The sequence below is a fragment of the Anolis carolinensis genome, chromosome 1, assembly GCF_035594765.1.
Source record: "Anolis carolinensis isolate JA03-04 chromosome 1, rAnoCar3.1.pri, whole genome shotgun sequence".
In the NCBI taxonomy this organism is placed as follows: domain Eukaryota; kingdom Metazoa; phylum Chordata; class Lepidosauria; order Squamata; family Dactyloidae; genus Anolis; species Anolis carolinensis.
The window spans coordinates 357,746,889-357,763,234 of record NC_085841.1 but is presented as its reverse complement, the minus strand read 5'-3'; the positions used below and the strand labels follow the sequence as shown (position 1 = coordinate 357,763,234).

The window sequence follows — 16,346 nt, the reverse complement described above, 5'->3', positions numbered from 1 at the left end:
ATTTTTGTCCTAAGTGTTGTGTGTGTTGTACTATGTCAGTGATGTTTTAGTATTTCAGGTTGTATAATGGTTTTAAGAATCACTCTAGAAATTGACCTAATTTTGTTAACTAAAACTGGTATAGTTAAATTTATCTGTGAAACCCATTTATAAACAACTGTTTTCCTCTCAGGTAACATAAACAGGCATACTCTTGATGCTGCCTTTGCATTCCCTTGCAATACTATTTAGATGATTTTATTAAATTGATACACTTTATACTTGTTGTATGAAAGTTATGCAGGATAATTGTTTTCTTCCACACCACTGCTTTTTAGGGCACCAGAATCGTCGAAAAGGCAGTACTCAGTAAGACAAAAGTGTTTCAAATGTTAGTCTGTTTTCAATAAAAAATGAATGTTGCCATCTTATCCATTGCATTTGGACTGAATTTACAAGAGAGTACTTCTGATTCCCAGAGATCATAAAGAAGCAGGGTGAAGGAGTGCCAGACTTAGTCCACGTCATGCGTACTTTACAAACAGAGAGCATCCCAAACCTTCCACCTGGGGGTGAATTGGCAAGCAAGTGAGTTTACACCAGTGTAAATATGCCTTTGATTTTAGATTATTAGCATGTACTTCTTATAAGGCCACTCTTAAAGGTGTTGGGGAGGGAGATTTGTATGTGTAGGGGACAAGCAAAGTATTTTTGGAAGAGCTTACCAATGTTCACCCTAACCATTTATTTCAAATTTGGCATTATATTAAGAAAAGAAATGAAGGCATGGGCCATACACTGTGGCTGACTGGGAGGCGGATGCTAAAATTAAAAGTAAATCTGTGTCATACCACAGCTGAAGAAAGGTCAGGCTATTTTTAAGGGTGGCCTCATCCTTTAACATATGTTCTTAAATATGATTTTTAAAAATGTTTTGAAGTATATGATTGTGATGGTTTTAATATGTGGTTTATGTTTTGATGGACTTAGCAAAGTAGCTTTTATTTGTTACATTAAATGCTTTTGTATGTTTCATGAATATTAACATCAACATTTTGATAAATAATGTGTGATCAAAATGTTTTCTGTATAGATAAGAATTTATTATACTATGGCCTCATTCATACTGCTAGCCTTCACTAGAGTAGAATCAGTTGGATTACTCTGCAGCTTGACTCTCTAATTCAACAATTAACTCAGTGGGTTTACTCTATTTTGTACTGACCATAAGATTCAGTGTGGTATATATCTACATCGATTATCAAGTGCTGGTTTAAAGATTAGAATACTTTAAGAATTGTCTTCACCGATACAAAGTTTCTATTATTTAACATTAGATGAAATCAACACTATTATATTAACATTATTTGAGTAGGTGCTGCTGTTTGTCCACCTACTCTCATGGGCATGATAATAGGTGTCAAGGACATGAAGGAGAGGGGATTTTCTGTGGTGAGATTGGGATAATGGAATTTCCTGCCTGGAGACATTTGTGTGGTCCTGTCACTATTCACCTCTTAGCAAGTAGCTTAGAAGATATTTTTAGGCATTGCATTTCAAAATATATGTCCTGTGTTTGTTTCTTCTGTTCAGATTTTGCTATCATTTCAGTTCTATTGATGCTTTTTCTTTTTGAGTACTTTTGATGCTGCACCATTTAGCCTCTTTGAACTGATTTTTATATAATAAGATGTATTAAATGTAAGTAAATAATATGAAACAATAGCTTAAAATCCTCATTCCCTCTGGCAGATTTCGATTTCAGCCTTTTAGTTCTAAGGATATTTTGAAAGTATTGTTTTTCACTGAGATTTGTATGAGCTCTTATTTTTGTTGTGTTTGCACTCTTAATAATTCTCTTAAAATAGAGCAAGCCTCTCCCGTTTGTTTATAAAACATTATAATACCTGTAACGGAGTTTCTTTGTGTAGTCATCTGTGAATTCACTCAATTGGGTAATCTGTGCAGGTGTACAGCACTATTTGGAATCTTCTAGAAGCACTAGGCAGAAAAATGGCGGTAACCCTGCCCACCATTCCGAAGCTATGTAAAGCCACTCAGACAGGCATCTCTAGATTCCTCCAGTGGGTATGACTTCCTGGCAAGATTGGTCTGTTCCACTGATGGGGATTTTCCGATGAAAACTATGAACCCCATTCACCTCCATGGTTGATTCCTGTACTTCATCGGACTACTATTTCCCTGGTCTCTCACCAGAACTGAAGGTCTCGAACATTGATACCACAGGTTGTTGTGACCAAAGGAGCTGGTCTGTTGTGTATCATGACTCCCGCTTCCAATAACTTATGCTTGCTAGTCACCCAATTGTGTGATTCACAGAGACCACAAAGAAGGAGGGCAGGTTGCTTACCTGTAACTATTTCTTCAAGTGGTCTTCTGGGAATTCACACAGTTCCACCCATCCTCCCCACACAGGGGTCATGCCACCTCAGATCTCAATACGGGCTACAGCTGTGGCCTAGGAACTGAGGGGTTTGGGCAGCAACTGGGCCTTATATAGCCTCAAGATGATTTTGTTACTGCCCAAACATTTCTACCTAGCTTTTAATGAATAAGAACATGGACTTTACATGACCTGTACGAAGAATCGAGGATTCTGGATGAATGGATTTTAATCTTGGACATTCTTAAAATTTTATATAATGTGATTTTATTTTGTAATGGTACTTGTTTTATATGAACTGTTGTTTTGTAGATTGTTTTATATGAATTGTTGTTTTTACATAGTTTTTAGGCATTGAATTTTTGCCTGTTTACTGTAAGCCGCTTTGAGTCTCCTCGGAGAGAAAGGCGGGATAAAAGTGATGTAAATAAATAAATAAATAAATAAATAGTGATTCTAGAGGGTTCAGAGCAGTGCTCTGTGCCTACGCAGATTACCCAATTGTGTGAATTCACAGGTGACCACTCGTAGAAATAGTTACAGGTAAGCAACCTGTCCTTCTCAGTGCAGGGACTCAAAGCAGCTGCCTTGTTATAATTAGCCTACAAATAAAGATAAAAGAGAAGGACAAATACAAGTTGAACATTCCTTATCTAGAATTCTAAAATCCAAAATACTTCAAAATCGAAAATTGTCCACATGGGTGGCTGAGACAGTGACACTTTTGCTTTCTGATGCTTCATTGTAGACGAGCTTTGTTTCATGCACAATATTATTAAAAGTAGTGTATAAAATTACTTCCAGGCTATGTATGTCAAGTGTATATAAAACATACATGAATTTTGTGGTTAAACTGGGGTCCCATCTGTGAGATACTCATTTATGTATTTACATGGAAACACAGGTATTCCCAAATTTGAAAAAAAATCTGAAATCCAATACACTTTTGTTGCTATACACTTCGAAAAAGGGATTTTTAGCCTTTATCTCTTTGAATAGGCATTTGAGAACAGGAATATTAAATTAGATGGAACTTCTCAATAGTTTACTATTGTGATATCATTTGAATTTCCAGTACTTATGTGGTTTCCTTTACTGTGGCATTTAATTCATTTCACTGCTATCACACAAGTTGGGTGTAGATAATGTGGTACTGCTGAATTAACTGTGGCTCTTATCGGTTTCTTTTTAATAGAAGTGTGGTTTTATTCTAAGTATTTTTCTTCTTCAGTTATAGTTCCATAGAATTATGGTAGGCCACCTCAGATGATATACAGATGATATACAGCTTTTATAGATAAAAGCTGCCTTGGGCCCACTCTGGGAGAAAGGTCACATACAAATGCAGTGAATAAATATAAACAAAATTATCAAATTAACTATTAGGAAAAAATGCTGCTGAATAATTTCTTTTTAAAAACCAGTATATTCAAAAAGGCTTCTGTATTTTTAAATCATAGTCTCTAGGAAATGTGGAACATTAAACCCTCTTTTTTCTTCGTTTTCTTTAGACGGAGTGTGATTGAAGCAGTTTATAACAGACTGAATCCTTATAGAAATGATGATACTGTGAGTATTGCTACTACCCAGTTAATCTGTCTTTTACGTACTACTCATTTTAACAATTTTAAGTTGAAAGCATACTTTGTTAATGCTTAATACTTACTTTGTTCACATAATCAAAGTGTCCATAATAGTGGGTCACTGCTCATGAGTGACGTTGAGAGAATTTAGTAGTAATGCACAATTATCTTCCATTTGAAATCAGAAGTGTGAATATGTTTGCAGTAAGAAATAGTTTCCACACAGAAGTGGCAAAGTCTCTCTTGTTGTTAAATGTAGAACCCAGGAGTTCCTTGTCTCATTCCACAGGATAAGGTTGCCCCATTTGGTCTGTAGTTGCTGCTGTCGCTTTAGCAGTTAATGAATATGCCATTAAGTTGTCCCCATCTCTTCTCTGCAGTGTGACTCTTCTTTTGAGCTTTGATAGGCTGAAAAGCTCATTAGACATTTTCTAATTTGCCTAAGTGCATTATCAGAATGTAGCTATGCAAATCATATATATTTCTGTCTGACTAGTATAATGAAACAATTTATTTGTTCCATTGTTTATTCTTTTTCACTTGGTTCAGTCTCCTTTTGTAATAATAATAATAATAATAATAATAATAATAATAATAATAATAATAATAAATCTTTATTTCTACCCCACCACCATATCCCAAAAAGGGATTTGGGGCAACATACAAAGCACTCGTAATGTAATAATACATACAGTGCAATAAATACAGACACATCAGTATCAAAGGAAAACATGATTCACATCATCAATACATAACAATAACACAGTAAAATCAATCAGCCCTTAAATACACATCAATAAAACGTTATGGTAATTATAGACATAAAATGAATAACAACCAACTAGTCGTATAAAGTGCTTTCAGTGAGAAAACCAATGGGTCTACAATTTGAACCTTTTGGGTACTATATCTATTGGAAAGCTTAGTTAAAGAGCCAGGTTTTTAGTTAGACTGAAAACATTGGAGGGTGGGGGACAGCCTAATTTCCCTTGGGAAGGCGCTCCAGAGCTGGGGGGCCGCCACCGAGAAGGCCCTCTCCCTCGTCCCCACCAACTGTGTGTGTGAAGGCGGTGGGACCGAGAGATGGACCTCTTTTGTGCACTCTCTTTTTCACTCAGTCATCTTTTTCTGCCTCCAATAAATGCATCAACTTTATTGCTATTGCCCCGGACACATTGTACATACATACTGCCTTTTCACTTCTAGAAGCAATATTAATTACCTTTTTATTTGGTGTTTATACATGCAGCCATGTGTGTCCTTCCCAGAGTTTTCCAGGTTTTGCCTCAAAGTGGTTCACTTCTAGTGCAGTGGTGTTAACATAATACGGTGAAATTTTGTGTGTGTTGTGTTGCTGTAAGTTTTCTGGGCTGTATGGCCATGTTCCAGAAGCATTCTCTCCTGATGTTTCACCCACATCTATGGCAGGCATCCTCAGAGGTTGTGAGGTCTGTTGAACTAGGCAACCTGTATGTATGAGATGACCCAGTACTGTTGCTACATTACGTTTCATAGGATGACTCTGACCTGACTCCATCTTCACGGAGCTGTTATGTGGTCCTGTCATTTCCTGATTTTAATATGATTTAAGGTCCCATCTACATTAACCATTTAATTCAGTTTCAAATCGGTAGAAGAAAATAGTTTTGCTGTGCTATGAGTACATAGGAAATCCTGGAACAAGTTTGAGGCCCAGATGGTGATTAGAGAAACCACAGAGCACTGAGGCGCATTAAGGGCTTTCTTATGTGTACTTTTGTGTCACTTGTCTGGGTGCCGCAGTTTGAAACTAGCTTGAAACTACATTAAATAGTTAGTGTAGATAGGGCCTAAGAGAAGGCAATAGCTGAATAATACTCATCACGTTTATTATGTAAAGGTCACCTCTTGTATCTAGATCTTGTATCAAGATTTCAATTTTTAAAGTATATACCATTGATTTCACTAAGATTTATGCAGTAGAAATAAATATGAATACATTTTAAGTTAAATGGTTAGCCATAGTTAACTTTGACATCCAAAAATTGCCTGCTTTGAATTGATCATTTAAAGTTGAGGCCTACCTTCAACAGCTTTGGGAATCATTGCTCATCTTAAATTATTCCTTCCAGAGTAAAGTTGTGAAAAAATAACACCAGAATCCTAAAATTATTGCTGTATTTACCCTTTTCAGTCTGGACTATCCAGAAACTGCTGCACTTTTGGGCGCTCCAGACTTTAAAGGGTTCCTTCTCTTTTCTTTAAGGACTCTGCATCAACGGATGATATGTGGTAAAACCGCTCTCTAAGTTGCGGAGTCGACATCCACTGCCCTCATGGAAAATGCACCCAACCCAGAGTGACCCTTCTTCTTCACATCCACCTTCCACCTTATACTTGAAGGGAAAAGCTGTGTTGGCGGAAGCGGCGGCACCAGAAAACGTCAGTCCAACACCTAACCCAGGATCCTTTCTTCGCAAAATAGACTTCTGTAAAAGTGATTTTGAAACCATAATGTTGTAAATTGGACTCCGAGCAATTTTTATGTTGTATGATTTTGTTTTGTAAAGTGCAATTGTGGTTGTACAAAAAACGCTTATTTAATATTGAATTGCTTTACATCACTTAAGTAAGGTTAGATGAAAGGCTTGGTTTGTTTTAAGGCAACAGTAGTCTAGCCCTTTCTATTCATATTTGTGGTTCTGGGTTGCTGGGAGCAGCAACCTGGCCAGCTAAGTAAGGCTCAGGAGGAAGTGCATTCAGATTATGTAAAGGATATTGTATACGGATGCAGATCATTGCAATGCTAATTTGGAAAATAACTGGGATGTAGTTTGTTCTCAATCAACTTCTAATTGTTTCCCGTGGAGTCTAAAACTCCCAAGAAATACATGGGAAGTTTGGAAAAAGAAGGGGACAGAACTACAAGATGGCCATACATGGGGAAGAATTGAATGCCTTGATTATTTGCACCTTTTTCAGAGCATTTCAGAGAATTACCTTCACTTGTTAGGTTATGTATGGCTGTATCTTTTCCATATTTAGGAATCTGCCCTGTTTTAATATTCTGATTGGCTGGATCGGCAGCTGTTCCAAGTAAAATACCTTGAATTCCATTTTATCAATAAAGCTTGATTTAACAAACCCGAAATTAACAATATATGTGTTAACTCCTCCCCTTCCCCCGTCTTCTGAAATGCTTGTAAATGAGATGTCATGTGAATACATATTTTTTATTAACTAATTGCCCATTTATAAAATGGGAGGAAGCTCTTAACTGTTGCCCAAGGCACAGGTAAGATGTTTTTCATCTGGTATAATATGGTTTGAGAAATGGAAATTATCTTTTTACATGAGTTTCTTTTAAAATATATACTTTGAGAGAGTTACATGAGCTTATAGCTTATATTGCCTCTTGTTAAGGAAAACTCATTTTGTCAGAGCCTGACAATCTTACTTTTTATGGTATGTTTTTATGACGCCCCCCCCCCCCCCCACTTAGAACAAAAACCTAGTGATTTAACAGTATGTGTGATTTGAAATACAGCATGTTCAGAATATTTAGCTGTTGGGATTAAATTGCTAATTTTAAAAAGACATAAAAGTAAAAACAACTAATTTGACTTTACTTTCTCCTACTGAACATGCAAACATAACTTTTCAGATCAGTCGTGTTTGCAGAACTACTGTTTTGTGCACCTTGTATTTTGTCTTTTTTAGTTGATCAATCTGTACATTTGTTTAACTTTTCAGTAAGCTGATGCCCCTCCAAAGGAAAATCATCAACATATAAATAGGTTGTAGCAATGTAGCTAGAATTTTTTTTAAAAGGTGTAAAATATACCTTTTTATAGGAAGCAATGTACAATGCGTTTTTCTATATCTGTCTTTCCCCCTAACTTTGAAATATACATTTGTGTGTATATATAGCCTTAAAACTATTGCAGAGTTAGGGAGTGTTGAACAGTGCAAAAGTAAGTTAATAATGTCTCAATTAAGGATAGCATTATACCAGCAAACACTTAATTTTATTCCTCTTGTTTGTGTGAGGTGCTTAACCTTAACATGGTTGTATTCAGTTTGTACCCTGTTGAAGCATGAATGAAGAAAACATAAGCACTATTTGTATTTATAAATTTCTAGCAACTTTGGGTTTAAAGGACAAGTCCTTCATCGTACTTACAAATTAATGCTTAAAATGTACACAAGTTTTGAGTTCAAACTATAAAGATTTCATATGTCTAGCTCCCCAAGCACCTAGGAGACCGGGATTTAAAGTACTACATAATTAGTCCATGTTAAAACTAGAATTGAAACAAGAACTCTGCTCCTTCTCCCATCCCACCCCATGTAAAATGAAGTATAGTTCTTTTTTAAAAGAAAAGCTCTGATCTAACTGTGGAAACAAAGGTTTAAACTGTTTTTCTTTTCAAAATCACCAGTGGAAAGCCATATGTTAAACGAGTGATATGAAATGTTGTAATGACATAGCACATGTTTAAAATTGACTGCAAGTGCACCCTTCTTTTCGTTTTAAGAAGAAATACTTCTGCTGTTGCTTCTAGTGCTATGAAAGGAGGGGAGGGGGGTGGGAAAGGCACAGCAGACGTAGGTTCCTTTCCTTTGGCACTTTAAAGTGGTCAAAGCACTGTGTCAATTATGCCTGCTCAATACACTGCTATTTTACATATACCAAAAGGAGATGAAATTCATTTACTCAGTGCATCACGTTTTCTAAGCAAGGATGTTCATTAGTCTGCAAAAAAGAAAGCACTTTTCATTTTTGCAACTTTTTTAAATGCTAAAAATAATGATGATGATGATGATGGAACTCCTCAGGGGCAATTGCCGCAGAGTTTTTAAGAATTGTGTGCTATTTATTTCCCTGATTGGAGGGGAGGAGTGGATTCCTGTGTGCTGACAAAATAAAGGAATATGGTGGTCCCAAATTTACCTGTAAGGCGTTAATGTTTCTTACCTCTGCCTTGTATTGGATTTATGTGTTGCTCTGTATTGTCTTCTTACTTTGAGACAGCATTACATTTCAGCATTACACAAAGCCCCATTCTACCATCACTTCAAAAGTATTAGATTTCTAACTTCAGGGGGTAGAAAGCTATATAAAAATTAACATATACAGTAGAGACTCACTTGTCCAACATTCGCTTATCCAGTGTTCTGGATTATCCAACGCAGTCTGCCTTTTAGTAGTCAGTTTTTTTGTAGTCAATGTTTTCAATACATTGTGATGTTTTGGTACTAAATTCATAAATACAGTAATTACTACGTAGCATTACTGCATATTGAACTATTTTTTCTGTCAAATTTGTTGTATAACATGTTTTGGTGCTTAATTTGTAAAATCATAACCTAATTTGATGTTTAATAGGCTTTTCCTTAACCCCTCCTTATTATCCAACATATTCGCTTATCCAGCATTCTGCCGGCCCGTTTATGTTGGATAAGTGAGACTCTACTGTAACCTCGTTTGTGGTAGTGGAATAATATAGAATACATCTGGTTTAAAACAGTAGGCTGGTTGACCTGTTGTCACAGTTTCGTTCAGTCAGAAGCTCAAATCAGAGAGAAGAATCCAATACGTAAGAACGGTTGTAAATTCAAAAAAATAGAGTCAGGTTTGATCAAATAGCATTGATGGTACTGTGCAACAACACATTAATAATATATGGTTTAACAAAAGGGTATAAGGCAGCAAGCCACAAAGGAAAGTTGATTCCTTTTTTAGCTGTGTATTTGTATTCCTAAACTACTGCTAGTTAAATTGAAGAGATGAGGATTCTCTTGTCTTCTCACTACTCAAAGAAGACAAGAAGTTGAGAGATTCTCAACTCTCATGCTTCCAACCAAAACCATTTTGAGATCCCAAAAGTGGAATGTATTTTATACGTTCTTAAATTCAGTAACATTCATAATAAATATAAAGGTATGTGCTTGTTTTTCTCCCCTATCTCCCAGCATTTTCCAGTTTAAAGTGGCAGATGTTGAGTGGAAATATATTTGTTAGGGTGCTGCTATAACTGCCATAGTCAGTGGAGCAGGATGATAGGATCTGCAGTCTGCAACAACTACTAATGTGCCATATTTTCCCCATCCCTGTCTTAAAAAGAAACCCAAATTAGAGGTAATGTAATATTTTGTGACCCAGTGTTTCCCTCCGTTTGTTTTTTTGCAGGACACAGAGTAGATCTATGCCCTTCTTGCCGAGTGCTATCAGGAAAACTGAAGGAAGACTTAAAGTGAGACCACACATCCCTCACAATGAGGAAATACATTCAGATGTAGGGAGCTAGTAATAACTGATCTGGCAAGAAAAGGTATTCTAGCAGGACACTGGTGAGCTTATTTGAAGCTCCTTTTTAATCTCTGTACAATTGTCATGCTGTGTTTGTGCCTTGTGTCCTGTTTCAGAAGAAGCAGGTGTACTGCCTGTAACTCGGTCAAGAGACGGGCTTCCAGAGTCCAGCAGGCAGGGAGATTCCTAAACATCTGTTGGTTTTACATCAGACAGCTCCATAATTTCCCCACGAGGCCAGTTTCCCCCACTGGTTACTGCATAAGAAAACTGACTTTTAAATGATGTTGAAACGGGTAATGCTAAGGAGCAGGGGAAGACTTATCCCTGCAAGATATTGTGGGAGGAAGTTGTCAACTAATGTTGCTGGGATTGTTGCATAAATGCCCTTGCAGAATTATTTTTTTTCTTTACTCCATGTCTCATACAAGACGGAGCTGTTTCCCAAAAGCCTTTTAGTGATAGCAAAGCAGCAAATACCAACATTTTACAAAATTGCCTACAGATAGTTTATTCTAATGGCACGAGGGCCTGACAGAAATGACCCTCACTACATCCAGTTGTGTCCGAAGGGCTTTATAGAGCCAGCTGCAGTACTGACTTCCAATGGACCAAACCTCACTCCAGAGACATTATAGGCCAGATTTTTTGTATGTGTTCATTTTTGCTTAAGTATGCCTTTAAGGAAGGTTTTATTTCTTAAAATACTTACCTTCTGCCCTATATCTAAAGATCCCAGTATATATAGATCTTCTGAACTGACATTTCTATGTTAATTTAATTGGATCTGGAGCAGAACTAGAGGAGACATCTCAAGGTGCTCAACAGACAGATGATTTATTAGTAAAAAGTCTTAATATATTTGCTCTCCCAGGCCTCCTTCTGTTTGAAATACGGCATAACTTCAGAAATTTCTGGAAGTGGAATGTATGCCTTTTACTGTAGAAAAGGGAAAAACTCATATTCATCTATCAGCCTTCACCATCTGAAATGCAGAAGATATATGGATTCACAACATTGATTTACTTTGTTTTTATCTCCTACTCTGTCCAAAGAGTTTGCAGTGGCATATGCGACCCCTCCCCCTTTCGTCATCACAGTCTCTCCTCTGCCACTGTTGTTCTCAACAACTGCTTAGGAAAGCTCCTATTTATGAAATGAGGCCAATACGATCTATACTCAAGCTGCTGACCTTTTTTCTTGAGAACCAATTAGTCCAGCAACGGCAGGTGCTATCACACTGCAGTGTGTATCCAACATATATATAGTGGAGGGAAGGTGTGGGCTACACAGATAAGGCACTGGGATTTATCTCCCTGCCCTTTTCTCACTAAAGAAGGCTGAATATTTGAGCGTTCCCAAGTAGTTTACTATCCATGCCAGAGGCGGGTTTGTATAGCTTTTAGTAACGTTGCTACATTACATGCCTTCGGACTTGCCCTTGAATTTAATTCCAGATGTGTATTTCCTCTTGTTATCAGTGACAGTCATTTGGGGTGGGGGAAGTCAATACAGCACTTCTAAAATAAGTTAATTGCTGTGACAAAACCCCTCTTCAGGGTGATTCCTTAGAATCCTCCCTCTTTGCCTTTTTGCTACAAGATTCTTATGTGGATCCCAATCTAAGCCTTCAGGTAGCCCCAGAGTACTGATTTGGACCTTAGGATGTGTTTGTGCAGCCTCTGTGGCTGCAGAGATCCCAAATGGCACATTCAGTCCAGTCACATGGTACCACAATGGGAAAAGGGTTTTATTTATGCAGGATGGGTAGTTTTGTATCTTAGGAATGATTTTAGGTGTCACCACAAAACACTTATTTTCTTTTGGCATAATTTAAACTGCTTCATAACTTAAACCTCCCATCTCTTCATCTCCCCTCATTACCTAGTTTTCTCCAATGTCCTTCATTCCTTAATTATATCTGACTCCTCTTCTTCCCTGTCTCTCTCCATACTTTTTTCTCATTCCTTATCTCCCCCTCCCTTTTCCTTATCTACCTCTTCTCTCATTCCCTATCTACCTCTCTCGTCTTACCTTGTTTTTACCTATCCCTGTCTCTCCAACTTCCCTCTTTCCTTATCTCTCTTCCTCTCCAACTTCCTTCATTCCCTATCTTTCCCCACTTCCCCCATTCCCTATTTACATCTCTCCAACTTTCTTTGTTGCCTATCTACCTGGCTCTTTCCAAGTCTCCAGATTCCCCCTCTTTCTCTCTCTCCGTCTAATTTCCCTCTTTCCCTGTCTAACGCTTCCTGCCTCCCACAGTTGGAGCTGCAGTCTTGGTGAACCTTCTAAAAACTCTGATCAACTGCCTTGTCTCAAAACTCGCTCAGCAAATTGAACCTTTCATCACGATTGTATTAAAATATTTAAAGGGATGTTTGAAGTTCATCGGTTTAGCTAGACGAGTTGCGCATTTCTAAGGCTGGGTAATCTCTTTTGGGTGAATACTCAAATTAGATTAACCCAAGAAAAAATACAATACAATTATTGCTAAAAAGAAAATCCTAAAGACAAATCAGTTCATATATTCAAATACCACACACACACACACACACACACTATGCCAAAACAAAGAGCTTTAAAAATATCAGTGTGGTAATTTTTGACTAGTCATTTAAAGACTAGCCATAAGGGTGGCTCCTTAAGAAAGAAGGTCCTCAACAGGGATAATGCCATAGAGAAGACTCAGTTTTGGATCTCCATCAATCTCACCTCACTAGGGCATGGGACATGTAATAATAGAGCCTTGGGTGGTGAAAGCAGGTGAAGATGGAGGTATCTGAGATGCCCTTGCTCTATACTGTTGAATGTCATGTATCAAATGACGTCATGATCCCTTTCTGTATTGGTACTTAGTAGTTGGCACTCACCTGGCTCAGCTGAGCTGTAGCCAGCATGAATTGTCACATCTCCAGAGGTAAGTTTATTCATGTTGGGCTCTTCCTTTTGATAACAAATCATAGTAGTGATGCTTTGGGGAGCCTGACTGGCCTCAAGGATTTTCCATGCCCCGAAATATCTACTCCAGCCTAACATTCTTGCTAAGTGCTCTTGTTTTTCATCTTGGGTTTTACAATATAGGCAGTCCCCGAGTTATGAACAAGATAGGTTATGTAGGTTTGTTCTTAAGGTGAATTTGTATTCAAGTCCGAACAGGTACATTTTTAAGTATAACTCCAGCCATATATATAATAGCAAAAGCTATTGCATTTCCAGTACCATACATTTTGCAGATACGGAAAAATAGGCAAAAGTTAGAAATTTGTCATTGAATAGTGGTTTATGCCACAAAATTTGGCATGCCTGTTGCTGACTACAGAAGGATGAATTGGATAAGAATTAATATTTCTCCCACTGCTTCTAAGTTGAGCTGTTCGCTTTGTCCAATATAAGAAATGAATGTTCTTTGCTGCTTTGGTGAAAAATTGGTGTTACCTGGAAAAGAGAGAGAGTAATTGTGAGAAAGCTGCTAAACCCGTTTTCAACATACACAGCTGACACTGAATACTGCATTAAAATAAAGTAATACTGAACAAATGTCTTCAGACAGTAAAAGGATGCTGCAGTGGCCTTATGCAAATTGCATACTCATGGTTTCCTATTAGCAAACAAGCCCTCCGAGCAAAATGTTATCCTGTCCATCTTTGTAAGGAGAAAGAGGCAAGATAGTGGCCCATTATCAGTGGGACTGATTTCACAATGCTGAGTTATTAACAATGACAAAATGACCATGGTGGTATATGTTCAATATTTTCACAAACTATGTTCAGAGAAAGTGGTAACTAATGCTTTGTTGAAAGCCCCTCATAAGAAAACAGTAGGATATAAATACCCTTGGCCCTCACATTCACAGGTTTGACTTTTGCGGATTTGCTTATTCACTGATTTGATTAATATATTGTTTAGCAATTGCTAGGTAATCTAGATCAACTCTATGGTCAACTTCTGGGATTTCTCTGCAGTGCTGCTGCCATTGCATCTCGTGCTTTAAAGAAAAGCAAAGGGTTAGCTTTATAGAACAAATTGTGTAGAATCACTTGCCTGGGGAGCGGTGAGGCATGAAGATGGGAAAGCATAAAGGTTGGTCACATTCCAGTTTTGTTCCCATTGTGCTGGCTCCCTGGTTGATATAACACTATACCAAGGGAAGAAAATTTCCACAATTTGACACCTTCGAGGTGGATACTGGTCCCAGACTACTGGCTGTGGGTGAATAGGAAAGCCATTGGAGAGCAGGCAGAAGGATTACACCTGCTGTCATTAACTGCGCACAAAAGCTTGTGCGGGAGAAGGAAGGGAAGATGGACAAAACTGGACCCCAAAAAGGTGATTATTCAGGATTGTGGTGGGGTGATATTTGATACAGTAAGATGCCACCCGGTAGCCTGGTTTTGACAAGACTAGTAATCTCTGTCTTCCTTCCTCATTGTTCTTTTATGTCAAGTCTTCTCTCTTCTTGGTTTTATTCAATTTTTCTGTGGTGCACCTGGTGGCAGCTAAAGGCTGAGGAACAAAAGCTCCCTTGGTGGTTTCATTTCCGTCCGTACTGAGACTTTGAGCAACTCAAGTCTTCATTTCCCCCCTCCAAACTGTTCTTTTTATCTGTATGCCCACAACCTGGAGTTGAAATGAATTTCCTCAAAATAGTCTCTTCTAATTCGGTCTTGGGGTTTTGTCTGACTTTCTATTCTTGAATAGTTGTGGATAGTTTGATAGTTCAACAATTTTTAAGGCTTATTTATCCGGTTAATTAACATGGAAAGGTACCTAGTGTTTAGTATCTGCTCCATGCAATGACAAAAACTAGCATGGAGTAGTAGTTTGAGCACTGAGTATCTGTCCTCGGGTTCAAATCCCTGCTTGGCCATAAAACCCACTAGACCGCCTTGGCAAGTCACACTCTCAAATGTCTTTTGAACTAATCTTACCAGGAAAAAGCTGTGATAGGGCACTCTTAGAGTATCCATAGGATGGAAAAGATTTGAAGGTACACAGCAGCAGCAGCAGCAGCAACAACAACAACAACATGCAATGGCGTCTCACATTTTTCATGATCTCCTAGCCTGCATATTTACCTGCAGGCCAGCAGGATCTGATAACACTCCATAGGAATGGTGTAAGGATACAAAATATCAAAGATGTTTGAGAAGTCATATCTTATGCCTTCAAAAGCAATTGCATGGCACTGTCATATCTAAAAACTCCTACCAAATGCTGGTAAAATGTAATTTCAAAATGCAAAAGTGCATGTGTTGGAGAATTAGTGAAATTTAGAAGACTTACAGGTTTTTCCATTTTAGCAACAGTTGTAGGGCTGCCTGGGAGGACACTTTTGCTGTTTATATGTGTGTGTTTGTCACCATAGGCCTACATGGACATTGAGAAGACTTGGGAGTGGGTAGGGATATTAAACTCATGTCTCTTCAGTGTCATTAATTGGAAAAATATCGGAATCCCACTCATCCACTATTATTGTGAAGGATACAACTAAATTCAAAGCGAATGGGAGCATGGCAGGTGATGTCATTGTCAGTTGAAAAAATCTCCAACTTTGTTGCCACCACACCATTGCATTGGGTTTGGTTTTTTCTGGTGGTATAGAATATCATAGAACCAAGAAATAGTTTTTAAGGAACTAAAAGTACCTGTGCTCAGTTTAGCCTATGGTTCACCCATACTGCCATAATAACAAGTTGACCCTGCAACAACATCTGTAGCACAATGTTTACATTTGGAATTTGGTCTCAAGAGGGCAATCTGAAATTGTTCGGACAATGAGATTTTGTTCTTGAATGTGTGGACCTTTGTAGTCACCATGGTTTGCATCCAAAGAGCCTGGAAGACACAACAGACTTGAGCATTCACCCGCAAACAATCTGGATAGGCAAAGAGGGAAGCTCAGCTTATCAGGGCCAGCCCTGCATTAGGGACAGAGGAATCAGACAGCACATGCTGACATGGGAGTGGAACTGGCAAACACTTTGCTCTTGCTCCTGAGCCCTTTATCCATTCCCCTCCACTGCCAGACAGAGCACACACAAGGACCCACCATCGTGGATGTTGACGTAAGCAACAAACATCTTAG

At 38.1% G+C, this 16,346-nt stretch overlaps 1 protein-coding gene across 1 annotated transcript in view; it reads left to right on the top strand.

Moving 5' to 3' along the window:
- ppm1a (protein phosphatase, Mg2+/Mn2+ dependent 1A) overlaps positions 1-8,898 on the top strand; it is a 46,661-nt gene extending 37,763 nt beyond the window's left edge. Inside the window, exons 4-6 of the mRNA XM_008116721.3 lie at positions 459-567; positions 3,895-3,952; positions 6,212-8,898. Coding sequence (XP_008114928.1) covers positions 459-567; positions 3,895-3,952; positions 6,212-6,241 — 197 coding nt within the window. The 3' untranslated portion in view covers positions 6,242-8,898. The remainder of the gene's footprint in view (positions 1-458; positions 568-3,894; positions 3,953-6,211) is intronic.
- The last annotated feature ends 7,448 nt before the right edge of the window (positions 8,899-16,346 follow it).